General features: G+C 46.6%; 1 protein-coding gene and 2 long non-coding RNA genes across 10 annotated transcripts in view; 2 read left to right on the top strand and 1 right to left on the bottom strand.

The window, feature by feature from the left end:
* Window positions 1-90: 90 nt before the first annotated feature.
* Window positions 91-3,810, bottom strand: LOC108584852. 2 transcript variants are annotated; one of them, XR_004183405.1, is made up of 3 exons: window positions 3,418-3,810; window positions 3,024-3,109; window positions 91-1,061 (listed from the first exon to the last, which is right to left on the bottom strand). It is a non-coding gene; the product is annotated as an uncharacterized LOC108584852 (long non-coding RNA). The 2 variants fall into 2 exon arrangements; XR_002520774.2 differs by lacking the exon at window positions 3,418-3,810 and having other exon boundaries at window positions 3,024-3,176.
* A 169-nt stretch (window positions 3,811-3,979) lies between these two features.
* DIP2A (disco interacting protein 2 homolog A) overlaps window positions 3,980-18,485 on the top strand; it is a 107,537-nt gene continuing 93,031 nt past the window's right edge. For 6 of the 7 annotated variants that reach the window (XM_017956339.3, XM_017956340.3, XM_021935412.2 and 3 more), the window contains exon 1: window positions 3,982-4,310. In XM_017956339.3, coding sequence (XP_017811828.1) covers window positions 4,220-4,310 — 91 coding nt within the window. In that variant the 5' untranslated portion in view covers window positions 3,982-4,219. Of the gene's footprint in view, window positions 4,311-18,485 lie in introns of all 7 variants that reach the window. The other variant, XM_021935414.2, reaches the window with a different exon arrangement.
* Window positions 9,726-14,966, top strand: LOC116274622. The gene is made up of 2 exons (XR_004183406.1): window positions 9,726-10,490; window positions 14,855-14,966. It is a non-coding gene; the product is annotated as an uncharacterized LOC116274622 (long non-coding RNA).

An 18,485-nucleotide genomic window follows, 5' to 3' on the forward strand; every position in this document is an offset into this window, starting at 1 on the left:
TAACCTTGAACCCCTGGGCTCAAGTGATCCTCCCACCCCAGCTTCCCAAAATGCTGAGATTACAGGCACAGCCCACCGTGCCTGGACTGATTTTTTTTTTTTTTTTTTTGCCAGCTTAGTACCCTCCTTAGCTGCCCATCTATTTTGCCTCCAGGGATGCCATGTTTATTAATCAGTTCTATAACCATACAAGTGAGGCCCCCTTGGCTGCTGCTCAGACCCTGCTGGCTACTATAATTGCAATCCTCTGACTTCTATCAGCTAAGTGTTGCCTTTGGCTTCTTGGGTTTTTTTTTTTTTTTTTGGTCCCCATTATGTCCCAGAATGGCTTCTTTTGTCTTAAGATCCCATCATCCCCAATGCTATCACCCAGCCAAGTTCTGGAACAGCCTTTCTATTGTCATTCTTGCCTACAGAGATGAGCCATCACCGAATATTTTAGTGACATCAGTGCCCCTTTCATCATCCTATGTCTAATGATCTTTATAAATGATGTGTTATTTACACATTCATGTGGAAAATGATCATCTGGAATGTCTTCTAGATGCACGGAGTATATAAATTTCAGCATGCCACACTCCTTAACCTTTTACCTGCCTTCCACCACTGTCTGCCATAGCAATTTTGCCGTTTCAATTTTGCTTACCATGGCCCATGGTTTTTTCCAAGTGTGGTGTTTTAAAAATATATTGGCAAATTTTTTGATATTCTTCCCTTTAGAAGTTGAAGCCTAATTCCTCTCCCTTTGAATATGGGTGATTTAGTGACTCATTTCTTCCAAATAGGAAGTAGCCGCAGTGATGGTATGTAACTTCTGAGAATGGTTCACAAAAAGGATACAGCTTTCTTTTGTCCTTTGTCTTTAGATTGCCCTTGGAATCCAGCCATCATATTGTGAGGAAGCCTCGGCCACAGGGACTGGCCACGTAGGGGTGTGCTGGCTGACATCCCAATCTGGGCTGCAGCCAATCTCCAGTATCAGCTGTCAGACATTCGAGCAGATGAACCTTCACTCACTCCAACCTCTAGCCTCTGAGCTGCTCCAGCTGAGGCCTCAGACACTGTGAATAGAGACACCAATCCCCACTATGTCTGACCCACAGTAACCTAGAGATAATAAACGATTCTTGTTTTAAGCCACTAAGTGTGGAGTAATTTGTTAGGTAGCAATAGCTATACCACCATTCTAGGAGCCATCCTTGCAGGAAGTCTGCAGCCAGTCTTTGCCAAGGTGTTAAATCACGTATTTCAATAAACACATCTAGGCAAGTTTACATTCCAGCTCCCTTCATCAAGCACCCTCATAATCCAGCCCCAAACTTTCCCAGCTCCTGTCAGTACATATTGGCTGGGTGGTACAGCTTGTTATGGGCTGAAGTGTGTCCCCCTCAAAAGATGCTGAAGCCCCCTTACCCCTGGTAAATCTGAATGTGACATTATTTGGAAATGGGTCTTTGCAGACAAGCTAAGATGAGCTCATTGGGGGGGCCCTAATCAGTATGACTGGTGTCCTTCTAAAAAGAGGTCCATGTCTAATGACCTTTGTCAATGATGTGTTATTTATGCCTTCGTCTGGAGACACACACACACAAGATCACCATGTGAATATAAAGGCAGGACTGGGGCAACGCCTCTATAAGCCAAGGAACACCAAAGACTGCCAGCAAACTACCAGAAGCTAGGAGAGAAGCATGAGACAGATTCTCCCTCCCAGCCCCAGAAGGAACCAACCCTGTGAACACTTTGATCTCAGACTCTAGCCTCCATAACTGAGAGACTGCCTAGTTTGTCTGCTAGTTTGTTACTGAAGCCCCAGCAAACTAGTAACACAGTTCTTTTGAGGAGGAGGGAGCTATAGTCTCTTTTCTATCTCATTGTTTCCAGCTGAATAATGCAAAAGAAACAACCATAAGTATATATCTACTGTGTAGTAAGTGGGGGGAGGGAAGAGGAGGAGTGCCGGGTTAGTAGGAGAGGTGAGCCACCCCGGCGGGCTTCAGGTTCAAGGCAGGCCAAGTGTGATGGCTTACTGGGGCCTAGGAGTTTGAGACAAGCCTGGGCAACATAGCAAGACCTTGCCTCTACAAATAATAAAAAACGTATCCAGCCATGGTGACACGTGCCTGTAGTCCCAGTTACTTAGTAGGCTAAGGTGGGAGGATCCTTTGAGCTCAGGAAGTTGAGGCTAGTGAGCCATGATCCAGCAACTGCATTCCAGTCGGGGCAACAGAGTGAGACACTGTCTACAAAAAAAAGGTTTAAGGTAGTTTGGGGAGTCAAAATCTTTGAAGGCATCTACACGGGTATCTCCAAACCATGTATGATGAGCTTTTCTTTATTATTTTTAAAGACAGGGCCTCACTCCTGTTGCCCAGACTGGAGTGCAGTGGTGCAATCACAGCTCACTACAGCCCTGACTTCCAGGGCTCAGGTGATCCACCCACCTTAGCCTCCCAAGTAGCTGGCACCACAGCCGTGGCCACCATGCCCAGCTAGTTTTTTGTGTTTTCAGTAGAGACGGGGTTTTGTCATGTTGCCCAAGCTGGTCTTGAACTCCTAGACTCAAGTGATCTTCCCGCTTCGGCCTCCCAAAGTGCTGGGATTACAGGTGTGAGCCACTGTGCCCGGCCTCATCTTTTCTTAGCAGGGCTCCAAACTTAGTGGAAGAGTATTGCCTTGTTTGGGTGTTTTCCTATTTTTGGAGTTCAGTCAAGCAGGGATGTTAATTCCTGGGTCTGGTTCTCGTCTTTGGCCTGCTGCAGTAAACGATGCTTCTCTGTACGCAACCGGACAGACTTACTGGCTTACAACTGTATGTTGCTTGCCTTCAGCTGACCACTATTCTTAAGAGACTCGGTGGCACTAAGCAATAGCTATCCAATCCCTTTTTCCTTCTTTTTACTACGTTCAGCATGTATGAAACGTCTGATACTTCACCCACTCGTGCATTCCATTTCACTACTTCACCCTCCTACTTCACTACTGGTGAGTGAGTGACGCAGCCTCGAATCCCATCTTCTCACCAGCTTTACTGTCGCAGAATGGTTTCTCCAGAAGCAGATGCTGCGACGGAGCGTGGGGTACGAGAACGTGGACATGGTATCTACACCTGCGAAAGGAAGGGCACGGAAGCAGGACTGGACGGAGGAAGAAGGGTGTACAGGTTCTTCCAGGTCCCGCAAAGCTTTGGCCAGCCTCGTGCGGAGCTCTGGAACAAGAACTGCTGAAGCTGGCAGACTCGGACACCCCTGCCTCACTCAGTAACAGGCGGGCGGCATCGGGGCACGGCCACGGCCACGCTCGCACCGTCAGACACACCCCCACACATTCGGGGAGCAGGGCCTTCAGGAGGCGGCGGGGCCCTCTCAGTCTAGCTGCGCCAGGCCCCTCGTCCGTCCTCCCGCCCTCCAAGGTCACCTCGCGGTCCGAATGGCTGTTGGGGCTCCTTCGGGGCCAGCGACGTGTCCTTCTAGGGCTATTTTTTAAAACAAAGCGTGAACACAGGCAAAGGCACGAGAAAGGTGCCTCGCCGCCACCACGGACTGCGCAGCGTTTGCGGTCAGCACAGCCCGAAAGCGAAGACAGCGGTCAACGCGGATGCGCCACGCCGCGGGGACCGAGGAGGAACCCCGGGAGGGGCGGGTCGGGGGGAGGACCAAGCGCGGGGCCACCAGCGGCGCCGGGAGGGTCAGCGCCAACGCCCACGGGCTGGTCATCCCCACGCAGGCGCCTCGGGCCGCAACTCGACGGCCTGGCCCAGTCAGACCAGCCACCCTCAGGCCGGCCCAGCGCAGAGCCTGTCGGGAGCGGCGCTCTCCCGCCTCTCCCAATGGGAGCCCGGAGCGGCATCGACGCGTCTTCGGGCCAATGGAAGCGAGGCTCTGGTGTTGCTGGGCGGGGCCGGGAGGGCAGCCCAGGCGCGAGACCCACTGCGCACGCGCGCTCGCTACCCGCCCTTCCCGCCGCGCAAGCGCTCCCGCGTAGGGCCGGCCGGGCGCTCAGGAGCGCGCGGGGCGGCGGCGGCGCGGAGGAGCCATCCGCGCTCGTTCCCGGGCGGGTGCGTTGCCGCTCTGGCCGCGCCCCTGCCCCGCCGCCTCCCGCTCCTCGCCTGGCGGATGTAGGTTGTTGGCCTGAGGGGAGCGACGTAGCCGTGGTGTGCGCTGCCGCCGCCAGGCCCGGTCCGGTTGCAGCCTCTGCCCGGACGCTAGCCGGCCTGGCCATGGCTGACCGCGGGTGCCCGCTGGAGGCGGCGCCGTTGCCTGCAGAGGTGCGGGAGAGCCTGGCTGAGCTGGAGCTGGAGCTGTCTGAAGGTGAGCCGGACCCCGCCCTCAACCCCCACGACCCGCCCTCACCCGGGACCCCCGCGCAGCCCCTCGCTCCGGGACCCCGCCCTTCACTCCCGGGACCCCCACGCGGCCTCTCGCCCCTGGGACCCCTGGCCCTCAACAGAACCCCGGTTCCTGTACCCCGGGACCCCAACCCTCGCCCCGGAGACACCGTTCCTCAACCCCGGGACCCCGCCCCTCACCCGGGACCCCAGCACGGCCCCTCACTCCGAGACCCCTGCCCTTCACCCCCAGGACCCCTGCCCCTCACCCCCGGAACCCCGCGCGGCCCCTCACCCCGGGGACCCCACCCTTCACCCTGGGAGTCCCGCGCTGCCCCTCCGGACCCCCGACCCTCAGCCCCGGCACCCCCGCGCGGCCCCTCAAACCAGGGACTACTGTCCCGCCTCTCGTACAAGGACCCCACCTCCCCCTGGCCCCTCACACCTGGGACCCTTACTCCTCACCCCAGGACCCCAAAACGGCCCTGCACCCAAGACCCCCGACTGGACCCCCACATCGGGACCCCTGCCAAACTTCTGGAGACTTTTTCCTATACCCAGCTGCTCCCCCCATGGGATCCGACCCCAAGGACTGGCTTTGACTAGGTCGTTTGGACAGCTGTGAGAATCTTGAGAGGAACGACCACTTTTGCCCCAAGGTGTGAGCCCTGCTTTTCTAAAGGCTGTAGGTCTGGGCTTGGTCTGGGCTTCACTGGGGTGACTGCGCCCGTTGTCTGCAGGCAGCTACTTCCCTCGGATCTGGGAGCCCTTGCCGCGCACCTGATACTCTAGGAGCTGCACCCTGTGCCTCATTTTATTATCTATAAAGCGGGGTTATAACAGCACTTTCCATTTTGGATTGTTATGAGGCTAAAATACTTTAATGTATGCAAAGCACATAACACTTAGGAGTTGTTAGCCCCCTCATGGAATTTTTTAAAGTAAAAAAAAAAAAGTCCTATAAATGGTTGGTTGATAAAAATAGACTGGAGTAATCTGGCTTCAGAGGTGGTGGGTGGCATTTCCCATTTGGATGTTATCCCTTTCAAGGCCTGTGTCCTGATATTCCTTTTGGCTGTCATTAGGAAAGAGTTAAGTTCTCCAGTGTCAGAAAGGACTTGCAGTCCTTGAAGAAAAGCATGTAATTGATTCTTACTCTGTTTTTGAGACCTAAATGCATTTTCGGCTTTTAGAATCCATTTTTTAATAATCTTATTATTCTTAATTTAAGTTTCAGATTGATAACATTTTGCTGGGTCTGGGGTAGTTATTTCTCAAAACATCTAATTTATATGCACTAGCATATAGTAAGTCATTTAATCCTTACCAACCTTAGGGAGGTAGATGCTGTTGTGATCTTGTTTTACATATAATACAACGTGTACTTACAACTATTTTGAATTCAGCATTCAGCTTTTTAAAAATGTTGTGATATGTGGCATGTTTTTTTTTTTTTTGAGATGGAGTCTTGCTCTGTCGCCCAGGCTGGAGTGCAATGATGTGATCTCGGCTCACTGCAACCTCTGCCTCCCAGGTACAAGTGATTCTTCTGCCTCAGCCTCCCGAGTAGCTGGGATGACAGGCGCTTGCCACCATGCTAGGCCAATTTTTGTATTTTTAGTAGAGTCAGGGTATCACCATGTTGACTAGGCTGGTCTCGAACTCCTGACCTCAGGTGATCCGCCTGCCTCGGCCTCCCAAAGTGCTGCCTCGGCCTCCCAAAGTACAGGCGTGAGCCACCGTGCCTGGCTTGTGGCACATTTTTAAAAATGGGAGTACAGGCCGAGTACACAGTGGTTCATGCTTGTAATCCCAACACTTTGGGAGGCCACGTTGGCTTGGAGACAGGAGTTCAGAACAGCTTGGGCAACATAGCAAGACTCTGTCTCTACAGTATTAAAAAAAATTAGCTGGGCGTGATGGTGTGCACCTGTAGTCCCAGCTACTTGGGAGGCTGAGGCAGGAGGATCACTTGAGCCCTGGAGCACTCCAGCCTGGGCAATAGAACGAGACCCTGTCTCTCACAAAAAAAAAAAAGGAAAAAAAGGAAAGAAATGGATGAATTTGAGAATTCTTGGTGATTAGATGCTCTTTAGGCAGTCTGGCAAAATTAAATTAGGAATGGGTTTGACAGGATCTACTGTACCGCATTTGTTAAGGCTCTTTAGGGAAAATCACATATATGCGGTTTAGATTCTATAGATTTCAAACATTTTTGCATATTGCTCCTAATTTCTGCTCCAGTGTATTCGTTATTCCCTCAGTTTTTCGTTGTTTTGTAGTCGTGTTTGAGTGCTTGCTAGGCATGGACAATTGAATCCTTTCCTCAAAGAACTTTATAATTTGTGCGACAGAACACAGGTAGTTAAATGAAAGAAATGTTTCCTAGCTGTTGGATCCATTTATGCTCTTGTCATCTTAGACATATGTAGGGGATGTATAGATAAGTAAAGGTATAAGATTATGTAACGTGGAGAGGAACCTGGAAAAGTAGCGTAAGCTGAGAAAGGGGGTAAACAAAAAAAGTATAAAGCCCAGAAATAGCGGCTCGGTCCTGTTATGTCTGCATATTGGGAGGCCGAGGCAGGAGGATCACTTGAGCCCGGGAGTTTGAGACCAGCCTAGGCAACACAGGGAGACCCTGTCTCTTCCAAAAGGAAAATAAAAATAAATTTGCTGGACATGGTGATGTGTGCCTGTAGTCCCAGCTACTTGAGGGGCTGAGGTGGGAGGATCACTTCACGAGGTTGTGAGCCTTTTTAGTGTCACTGCATTCCAGTCTAGAAGACAGAGTGAGACCTCGTCTCAAAAAAAAAAGTGTTAAGGGGAAAAGACAGCAGAGAGCAGAGTAGTAGAGTGGCAGCCAAGGACGTGGAAGCTCTGGCTTCTTGGCTTCTTTCCCTGCTCCTAGACTGGCCTGACATTTTTCTTTTGGCCACAATAGGTCAGTGATTACTTAGGCACAGTCACACGTGGACCTGCTTCCAGGGCGCTTCCACAGGTTAATGCTGGCTTCTGTAGTTTATATTGTGGTGGTGGTTGACGTGGGGTCTCCCTGTTGGATTTGGAGATGCTTACTGATAAGGACTTTGTTTTAGGCAGATTTTTGGCATTTTCACACAGTGGTGGGCATCTGGTAAAATGTCTGTGAATCTCCAATGAATTATAATGTCTCCAAACTTGGGTTTAGTCAGGTGTAAAAGGGGGTGAATATCAGCTTTATTGACATTCCAGGTTTACTGTCGAGATTCAGTCAGATAATGTATGTGAAAATGCTTTGAAACTGGTAAGGTGTCTTATTTATTTAATTAAAGGGAGATATTAGTAATGAGTTATATTGCTGAAACAACCAACGTTAGTGTTTCATTGTTATTATTTTTATAGATTGTCAAAATAGTGTAACTTTTTTATAGCATTCACATTTATCTGAGAAGTTGCCTAAAACTTAGAGTTGTCACTGTGCTTGGTAGGTTAGAAGGAAGAAGAAGCTTAACAGTTACAAAGATGCTGTTTTCAACAGAACTGGTAATGAGTGATACCTGAATAATCTAGAAAATCCTGCATGCCTTCCCCTCAGCCTGTTGAAAGTATCCCCTGCCTTTCTTCATACCTCACACCTGGCCTTATTCTCCAACATCCTCACTCATTCTCATCATCAACCATTGTGATTGGCATTGGCCCTGAGGGAAAATTCTGGTAGAATGCTATGATTTCTTTCTATAGGGCAAGTTTGCTGAATTTCTGTTATAGATTCCCAAGAGGGAAATAAGGCATAGCTGTGTTCGTGCTCCTTAACTTTTCTGGCTGTTTGCCCTCTTGACTCAGGAGTCTGCTTCAGATTAAGATGAAGATGAAGAGTAGAAGTACATGGAACCCGGCTGGGCGCGGTGGCTCAGGCCTGTAATCCCAGCACTTTGGGAGGCCGAGATGGGCGGATCACGAGGTCAGGAGATCGAGACCATCCTGGCTAACACGGTGAAACCCCGTCTCTACTAAAAAATACAAAAAACTAGCCGGGCGAGGCGGTGGGCGCCTGTAGTCCCAGCTACTCGGGAGGCTGAGGCAGGAGAATGGCGTGAACCCGGGAGGCGGAGCTTGCAGTGAGCTGAGATCCGGCCACTGCACTCCAGCCTGGGTGACAGAGTGAGACTCCGTCTCAAAAAAAAAAAAAAAAAAAAAAAAAAGTACATGGAACCCCACTCTTCTTAGACCCCCTGCCCCCTCAACCATGAACACATAGAGAAGAATTCTTACATGTGGTTCCTGAAAACCTATCAGGATGTTCATTGATGAAAGTGAGATCATTAGAGGCATAACCTTGGTATTTAAAGAAGAATTAATTCCAAAACTTTTGTGCTTTGCCTGTTACTGTAACAAATTACCTTGGACACACCTCACAGCTGATTTTGGCACACCAGTGCTGTACAGTGTCTTGGAGCTATTGCTGTTGAACTGCTTTTAAAACATGGACAGTGGCATTTTGTTCTTTGTTTTGGACTGCAGTGGGTTAGAGAGGAAATTTCTACACAATAGGCTACCTTTATCCCATTCCGATTACTTTATTCTGGTTAATAGGTGTATTCCATAGCTTTAACTTTAGTCTTTTTCTTGATTTCTTATATTCTAACAATGCAGGACTTCTAGTCTAGATGGAATAAAATGAAAAGGGGGAAAAACTCTGTGGGTATACAGTAAGAGACTTCTCTCACAAAGCTTTTTTCCTCTTCAACTGTCTTTAATTTCTAAAATCTGGGATATAATTTTGTTTGTGTGTGTGTGTGTGTATGTTTTGAGATGGAGTCTCACTGTTGCCCAGGCTGGAGTGCAGTGGCATGATCTTGGCTCGCATCTTCCACCTCCTGGGTTCAAGCGATTCTCCTGTCTCAGCCTCCCAAGTAGCTGGGATTACAGGCACGCGCCATCACTCCTGGCTAATTTTTTGTATCTTTAGCAGAGACAGGATTTTACCGTGTTGGCCAGGCTAACCTTGAAATCCTGACCTCGTGATCTGCCTGCCTCAGCCTCCCAAAGTGCTGGGATTACAGGCGTGAGCCACCGCACCCAGCCCATAATTCTTAATTTTCAGAATGACAGCCTGTCATTGCCTTTGTGTTAATAAACATTTGTTGTGCTTCTTAACTATTTTGTGGTATATAAAAGTTCTCATGTTCAGCCAGACGCGGTGGCTCAAGCCTGTAATCCCAGCACTTTGGGCGGTTGAGGCGGGTGGATCACCTGAGATTAGGAGTTCCAGACCAGTTTGACCAACATGGCGCAACCCCTCTCTACTAAATACAAAAAATTAGCCGGGCGTGGTGGCACACGCCTGTAATCCCAGCTACTTGGAAGGCTGAGGCAGGAGAATCGCTTGAACCTGGGAGGCAGAGGTTGCAGTGAGCCGGGTTTGCGCCATTGCACTCCAGCCTGGGCAACAAAAGCGAAACTTCGTCTCAAAAAAAAAAAAAAAAGGTTCTCATGTTCTAATTCTACTCATCTGTCAAAGGCCAGCCCAAATGCTCTCTCAGTCTATTTTGTGTTGTGTTTGTGTTCTGTAACAGAACTCCACACATAGGTAATTTACAAAGAAAATTTATTTCTCACAGTTCCAGAGGGTGGAAGTCCAATATTAAGGTACTAGCATCTAGCAAGGACTTTCTTGGCGTGTTGTCCCATGGTGGAAGGTGAGAAGGCAAGAGAATGTGTGGATGAGAGAGGAAGGGAGCCAAACTCATCCTTTTGACAATAGGTTCCTTTTGTCTGGAACTTATTCCTGATAACTAACCTATTCCTGCGATAACAGCATTAATCCGCTAATCACCTCTGTTCTGCCTCTCAACACTGCAGCATTGGGCGTTTTCTTTTTTATTTATTTATTTATTTTTTGAGACGGAGTCTGGCTCTGTCTCCCAGGCTGGAGTGCGGTGGCGCGATCTCGGCTCACTGTTGGTATTCATGTCTTTCTTTTTTTCTTGAAGAAAACACACAACAAATGTCAGAATATGAGATAGGGAATTTCTCCTGGAACAGCATCTAGATTATTTTCTAGAGCACTTTAGTTACGTGGTACGTAATGACAATAATTCTTCTGAACACAATTCAGAATTTGAACCAATATTTGTTGTTTCAGGAAAGCAGAATTTCCCTTGAATGATGGATAAGAATGGTGAGGATCTTTATAATATAGAATAAATTACTGAAAAAAAACTTTGAGGGAATATTCAAAGCACGCTCTTATTTTGAACCTTCCTTGATCATCTCTGATGTGACTGCTTTCTCAGAACTCCCATGTCATTTGTCCCCTCTTTTGGAGTTCTTGCTGCTTTTTGTTTTTGCATTTGTTTTCACTTATTCAGTGTCCACTGTGTTCTAGGTAATATTTCAGGTGTCAAAAGCCAGATTTACGGCTGGGCATGGTGTAATCCCAGCACTTTGGGAAGCCGAGGTGGGTGGATCACCTCAGGTCAGTAGTTCGAGACCAGCCTGACCAACATGACGAAACCCCGTTGCTACTAAATACAAAAAAAAAAAAAAATTAGCCGGTCATGGTGGCACATTCCTGTAATCCCAGCTACTTGGGAGGCTGAGGCAGGAGAATCACTCAAACCCAGGAGGCGGAGGGAGACTATTTTTATAATAATACTAAGATGCCATTTCTATTTTGATTGTGTTGACACATGTACTGATGGTCCAAAAGCAATCGTAGGGAAAACTGCTGGCACTTTAATGTAAATTGAGGCAGGGACTCCAAGTGGCACTAACAGTCATTATTCACTACCTGTCCACTTGCAGTTTTAAAAAAACAAAAAGGGCTGCTTTCACTTAAACATACCCTGATGAAGCAGTAAACATTTAAAAAAAAATTTGGCCTTTTGTCTTTACATGAGGAAATGGGAAGTACATGAAGTGCTTTTTTTGCTGCACAAAGAGGGACAGTGCCTGTTTTGAGAAACAGCAGTTCTGTAGTTTGAGTTGTAAAGCGAACTAGCTACTTTTATTGTGAAATGCCATTTTTGCTTGAAAAAGTTGGTAGCAGACAATCTGCAGTTATTGAGACTTGGGTATTTGGTGGACATTTTCTGGAAAATAAATGAAAGAAAATAACTGACAATTTATGACCAATGATAATATTTGTGCTTTCAAGCAAAAATAAAAATTTTGAAACACTTTTATCTGCTACCTTGAGCTTGACAGTTTCCCAATAGTTAAGGACTTCTTTGATAAGATTGGTGACAATATAATGAATATTTGATATTATATAATGAAATGTGTCAACATTTGGAAGAGCCACATAATTCTGTGAACTAATATTTTCCAGCTCACCATCGCACCATGTTACAAAGTCATAGTGCATGGGTAAAAGGTTCACTCAAAAGATAGACCAATGGATTTTAATGTAATGATACGAAAAGTTCACTGATAGAGTTTTAGATTCTACATTACAACTTTTTTTTTTTTTGAGATGGAGTCTTGCTCTGTTTCCCAGGCTGGAGTGCAGTGGCGCGATCTCAGCTAACTGCAACCTCTGCCTCCCAGGTTCAAGTGATTCTCCTGCCTCAGCCTCCTGAGTAGCTGGGACTACGGGTGCGTGCCACCAGGACTGGCTAATTTTTGTATTTTTAGTAGAGATGGGGTTTCACCATGTTGGTCAGGCTGGTCTCAATCTCCTGACCTCATGATCTGCCTCCCTTGGCCTCCCAAAGTGCTGGGATTACAGGCATGAGCCACCGCACCGGGACCCAACTATTTTTTTTTAAGAGAGTATCCCTTGCCTGGTTTTGGTGTTGTATCAAGGAAGAGTGTCCACAGTGATCTGAAAAGGCTGCTGAGACACCCCACCCTTTTCCAAACGCATGTCTGTCTGAAAAAGGCTTTGATTCATAGACTTCAACCAAAACACCACACAGTGCAACAGATTGGATTCAGGAGCAGGTATGAGAACCCATATTGTCTTCTCTGAAGCCAGAGTTAAAGTGACTTGCAAAAATGTAAAATAATACCTCTTCTCACTAAATGTTTTTGTTTTCAGAAATCTTTTATTTTTAGTAAAAAATATTATTTACCTTAACATCTAGTCAGTTTATTATTAAAACTTTTAAATGAGTTAGGCCGGGCGCGTTGGCTCACGCCTGTAATTCCATCACTTTGGGAGGCCAAGGTGGGCAGATCACTAGCTCGGGAGGTCGAGACCATCCTGGCTAACACGGTGAAAACCCGTCTCTACTAAAAATACAAAAAATTAGCTGGGCGTGGTAGAGGCGCCTGTAGTCCCAGCTTCTCAGGAGGCGGAGGCAGGAGAATGGCGGGAACCCCGGGGGGCGGAGCCTGCAGTGAGCCGAAATGGCACCACCGCACTCCAGCCTGGGCGACAGAGCGAGACTCCGCCTCAAAAAATAAATAAATAAAAGTAAAAATTTAAATGAGGTAAGTATTTTAAAAATTTCACAGTATTAGTTTTTGTTTTTGTTTTTGTTTTTTGAGACGGAGTCTCGCTCTGTCACCCAGGCTGGAGTGCAGTGGCTGGATCTCAGCTCACTGCAAGCTCCGCCTCCCGGGTTCCCGCCATTCTCCTGCCTCCGCCTCCCGAGTAGCTGGGACTACAGGCGCCCGCCACCTCGCCCGGCTAGTTTTTTGTATTTTTAGTAGAGACGGGGTTTCACCGTGTTAGCCAGGATGGGCTCGATCTCCTGACCTCGTGATCCGCCCGTCTCGGCCTCCCAAAGTGCTGGGATTACAGGCGTGAGCCACCGTGCGCGGCCATTTATTTTTTATGTTTTATTTTTTTTAAGATAGTGTCTTGTCTTGCTCTGTTGCCTAGGTGGGAGTGCAGTGGTGTGAGGATAGCTCACTGCTGCCTTGAACTACTGGGTTCAAACGATCTTCTTGCCTCAGCCTCTTGAATAACTGGAACATAGTAGCTGAAAGACATGGATGTCATCGTCTATTTATTTTTTTTATAACATTTTAAAGCTATTGCTTAGTTTAATAAATATTTCAGTTTGTGTATGTAAGGACAATCAGGCATTTTAATTTATAAAACATGTTTGAAAATCTTTAAACATTATACGTACTGACTAGTTGACTTGTATGTTACACTAGCAAAATTTATTATTCATGATTTGGGAATACCCTCTTTAGAGGTTTTTTTTTTTCATAGTAAATTATCCCAGTAAAAGTGTCTCTTTACAAAAGTTTGATTTCTAAGTTTCTTTAAAAATATCAGCACCAGCTGGGCACAGTGGCTCACACCTGTAATCCCAGCACTTTGAGAGGTCGAGGAGGACGGCTGAGGAGGGTGGATCATTTGAACTCAGGAGTTTGGTATCAGCCTGAGTAACATGGTGAAACCCCACCTCTACTAAAAAAATATGAAAATTAGGGCCGGGTGCAGTGGCTCACGCCTGTAATCCCAGCAGTTTGGGAGGCCGAGGTGGACAGATCCCTTGAGTCCAGGAGTTTGAGACCAGCCTGGGCAACATGACAAAACTCTGCCTCTACTTTAAAAAAAAAAAAAAAAAAAGCCTGGCATGGTGGTACGTACCTGCAATCCCAGCTACTTGGGAGACTGAGGCAGGAGAATCTCTTGAACCCAGGAGGCGGAGGTTGCAGTGAACTGAGATTGTGCCACTGCACTCCAGCCTGGGTGACACACTGAGATTCTGTCTCAAAAAAAAAAAAAAAAAAAGCCGGGTGTGGTGGTGCACACATGTAATCCCACCTACTCTGGTGGCTGAGGCAGGGAGAACTACTTGAACCTGGGACTGGTGGAGGCTGCAGTGACCTGAAATTGCACCAGTGCACTCCATGAGACCCTGACTAAAAAAAAAAAGAAAATCAGCACCAGAACAAATCCTACACAAGCCCACTTGTATCAGGAATTTAAAATATTCAGACTCATGGAAGCAGAGAGTAGAATGGTGGTTGCCAGGGACTGGGGTGGTGGGAGAATCTGGAAGGTGTTGATCAAAGGGTATGTAGTTTCAGTTATACAAGATGAGTAACTCCTAGAGAGCTGCTATACAGCTAAGTGCATATAGTTAACGATATCGTATAATTAAAAATTTGTTAAGAGAGTAGATCTCATGTTAAATGTTCTTATCACAAACAAGAAGAGAGGAAGAAACTTTTCGAGTTGATTATGTTTATGGTGATGGTTTCACAGGGATATACTTATCTTTAAACTCATCAAAATTTATACATTAAATATGCACAAGTTCTTATAGGTTAATCATATGTCGGTTTAAAAAAGAAATATCAGTGATTTCCATTTTAATATCCTAAAACTTTAATATGCTTCATTGCCAGCTCTTCTGTACCTGTTTAGTTCCTGTCTTTCTTTGACCGCTTAAGTTTAAACTTCACTTTCTGTTTGAGGCTCTGCCTTCTACTAAAGCCCCCTTCTCCCCTACCTTCACAGAATAACGTGCCTGTGCTCTGTATCCTTTTTAAACTCATTGTATCACTCTTGTAGGATCATAATTATTTGTTCATGATTATTTGTTTGCTTGTCTTTTCTATACTATTTTACAGGGAACATTTCAAGAGGAAGGTTTGATCTGCTCATCTTTCTGTCTCCAGCACCTTGCACATTTTGGGCATTTCAATGGATGCTTATTGAAGTAATAAAAGTGAAAACCTCACATGGTGTTTATTCCGTTTCAAATAAAGAATCCTCTGTAAATGGTTTAATGCTTAGCTTTTTTACAGCAGTTTTTCTAATTCAGTGAACCCATCAGCAGGATAGATGTGTGCCTCAGGGAGCCGTTGAATCAGAATGTGGTCTTTGTTGCTTTAAATGACCAGAAAGAAAAAAACTTAGGGGAGACTGAGATAAGTGCACTGTTGCTCCTGTCTTCCTGTAGGATCCAGGCTAAGCTGGAGAGGCCTCACTGGTGTGGAGCTCGATGACTTACATCTAATCTATCCTTTATTTGGGGCCCATGAGGGCATAATCCACTGATGGCCTCATCGCTGTGCTGTGGGTCCACACTGACCTCAAGCTGAGGCTGTGCTTCCTATAGCAGGAACACCAAGGCTGTTTCTCAGGAGTCCTGATGAGAACTTTGTCTCAAGGACTCCTCATTGACCTGGCCGGAACTTTCTTAGTGCTGCCTTTAGTGTAAGACTTTTTCTGTCCGACCTGCCTTCCTTTCCTCCTCCCCTGGCAAACATCTACTGGTTCCCTCCCCATTTGCCCTCAAGGGCGTTGTCCCACATAAATCTCTTTCACATCTAATCCTGTGATAGCATCTGCTTTTCAGAGGACATGAACTGCTACAGGGGGTCACTGATTAGACCCACGCTACAAGGGCTGATTTATATCTGGCGTTGTAGGTTTAGATGTTTGTCTCCCTTATTAATAGTCTACTCTTCAAGGCTGTACCTGGCACACAGTTGTTGGTCAATATGTATTGAATTATTCACTCTTCTCAGGATGCTGTTGCCTGTGTCTGACTCTGGTTTAGTTACCCATTGTGAAGCTTCATGAGAGCAGGGGCCAAACCTGCCTTGTTCCTCTGAGTTTCAGGCACCAGAGTAGGCTTATGCATTGTCCATGTCCAACTCCTCTAGCTTGCTGAGTCTCCCTCTATATAACTTAGCACCATCTACTTTTCTTTAGGAGCACTTACTGTAAGGAGTGAAATAAATAATTGCAATAAGTAATTATCCCAAGTATTAATACTTCTGATATTTCTGTGTCTTGTGTTGGTCTTCCCCACTTGGGGCAGTCCACAGGACCTTGAAGAGAGTGACATTGCTGTTCTGCTCAGTGCTGGCCAGGCCTGTGAACTGCCTTGATCTCTCATACCATGCACTTGTTGACAGAGAGTAAGAAACATGCTGTCTTTAGGTGCCTTCTTTCCCAGGGGCAGGCCCTCAGCCAAGATGTATAGGGTGTTTGTGTGTCAGGGTTGCGCAGTCCGAGACAGCCTCTTTTGGTCATTTAGTTCCCTTTTCTTTGACCTTTAGTCTCACAGTGGAGTGAATATACGTGCAGGACTTAGAAGTTGGAAAAGAGATTCAGAGATGGGGGCACTGGTCTGCTGGAGTACAGACTCTGCCTGATGATGTGCCCTCACGGAAACGAGCATGAGGGAGTGGAGTCACCCCCGTGCCTTGTGTTCCCTTTCATGTAGTGTGTCCTCAGTGAGCATTAGCCACGTGTGACTGCTTCTCTCATCATCAGGGCAGGTCAGGGGCCAGAATACGTGTTCCATCTTTTCAGAAAAAAGATTGAATTCAAGAGCTGCAGTTTTGTTTTTCAAATCACATTTAATCTTTTAATGTATTATTTTGGCTGATGTGATATACATTTATTGAGTATAAAAATGAATTCAGGCCGGGTGTGGTGGCTCACACCTGTAATCCCAGCACTTTGGGAGGCCAAAGCGGCCGGATCACCTGAGGTCAGGAGTTCGAGACCAGCCTGGCCAACATGGAGAAACCCCATCTCTACTAAAAATACAAAAAATGGACTGGGCGCAGTAGCTCATGCTCTAACCCCAGTATTTAGGGAAGGCGGAGGTGGGTGGATCACCTGAGTTTGGGAGTTCAAGACCAGCCTGACCAACATGGAGAAAGCCTGTCTTTACTAAAAATACAAAATTAGCCAGGTGTGGTTGCACATGCCTGTAATCCCAGCTACTCGGGAGGCTGAGGCAGGAGAATCGCTTGAACCCAGGAGGTGGAGGTTGTGGTGAACTGAGACTGTGCCATTGCACTCCAGCCTGGGCAACAAGAACGAAGCTCCATCTCAAAAAAAAAAAAAGGGGGTGGGGGCGGGTCAGGCGTGGTAGCTCACGCCTGTAATCCCAGCACTTTGGGAGGCTGAGGTGGGCGGATCACGAGGTCAGGAGTTCGAGACCAGCCTGACCAACATGGTGAAACCCTGTCTCTAGTAAAAACACAAAAATTAGGCAGACGTGGTGGCGCGTGCCTGTAATCCCAGCTACTCAGGAGGCTGAGACAGGAGAATCTCTTGAATCCGGGAGGTGGAGTGAGTGGAGATCATACCATTGCACTCTAGCCTGGACAACAGAGTGAGAGTCTGTCTCAAAAAAAAAAAAAAATTAGCCAGGCATGGTGGTAGCCGCCTGTAATTCCAGCTACTCGGGAGGCTGAGGCAGGAGAATCGCTTGAACCCAGGAGGCGGAGGTTGCAGTGAGTCAAGATGGTACCACTGCACTCCATCCTGGGAAACGAGCGAAATTCTGTTTCAGAAAAAAAAAAGAATTCATGTTATTTGGTCACTGTTCTATGGTATAACTGAAGACAGGAAAGAAGTGAATTAGGGTTAAGTTAATGGGAAAATTTTATTCTGCCAGTAAATATTTTGTTTATTTAGTCTCGCTCTGTTGCCCAGGCTGGAGTGCAGTAGCACTATCATAGGTCATTATAGCCTCAAACTCCTGGGCTAAGCTATCTTCCGCTTTAGCATCACGAGTAGTTAGGACTACAGGTGCACTCTACTGTGCCTACTTTTACAGTTTTTTTTTAGATTCGGAGTCTCACCACATTGCCCAGGCTAGTCTTGAACCTATGGTTTCAAGCGATCTTTCCACCTTGGCCTCCCAAAGTCCTGGGTTTACAGGCATGAGCCACTGTGCCTGGACTTGTTTTTGTTTTTACAGATTTTTTAAGAACAGTCTTAGTTTCACAGCAAAATTGAGAGAAAGGTATGGAGCTATCCCATATTCCCCCTTCTCTTATATGTGTATAGCCTCCCCCATTATCAGCATCCCAGTAAATCTTTTAAAACTCATTTTTGCTGTGCAGTGAGCTTGCTTCTGTGTAGGACTAACATAATCCTTGTGGTTCAATCTTTACACTTTAAATTAGCTGACATTTTCAGTATTGCACTTGCTGTTAAAAAGACTAGGAAATTATACACTGCTTAGCAAAGAAAACTGTATAGTCAATGAAGACACAACACTTAAAAATAGCTGTTACTTCTATTGTGTATTGATAGATAATTACTTAGAGTAATGTACTCAAGGGTCTCCCTTCCCTTTTCACACAGGAAATGCATGGCCTCTGTTCTTCGGATTTCCTGGGTTCTTGAAGGCAGCAGCTAAAATTATAGCTGGGAGACAGTGATCATGTGGGGGTTTCCTTTCAGACTTTGTATTAATCAGCTGTAAAGAAAGAATAGAAATCCTGT

The sequence above is a fragment of the Papio anubis genome, chromosome 4, assembly GCF_008728515.1.
Source record: "Papio anubis isolate 15944 chromosome 4, Panubis1.0, whole genome shotgun sequence".
NCBI classification, from domain to species: Eukaryota; Metazoa; Chordata; class Mammalia; order Primates; family Cercopithecidae; genus Papio; species Papio anubis.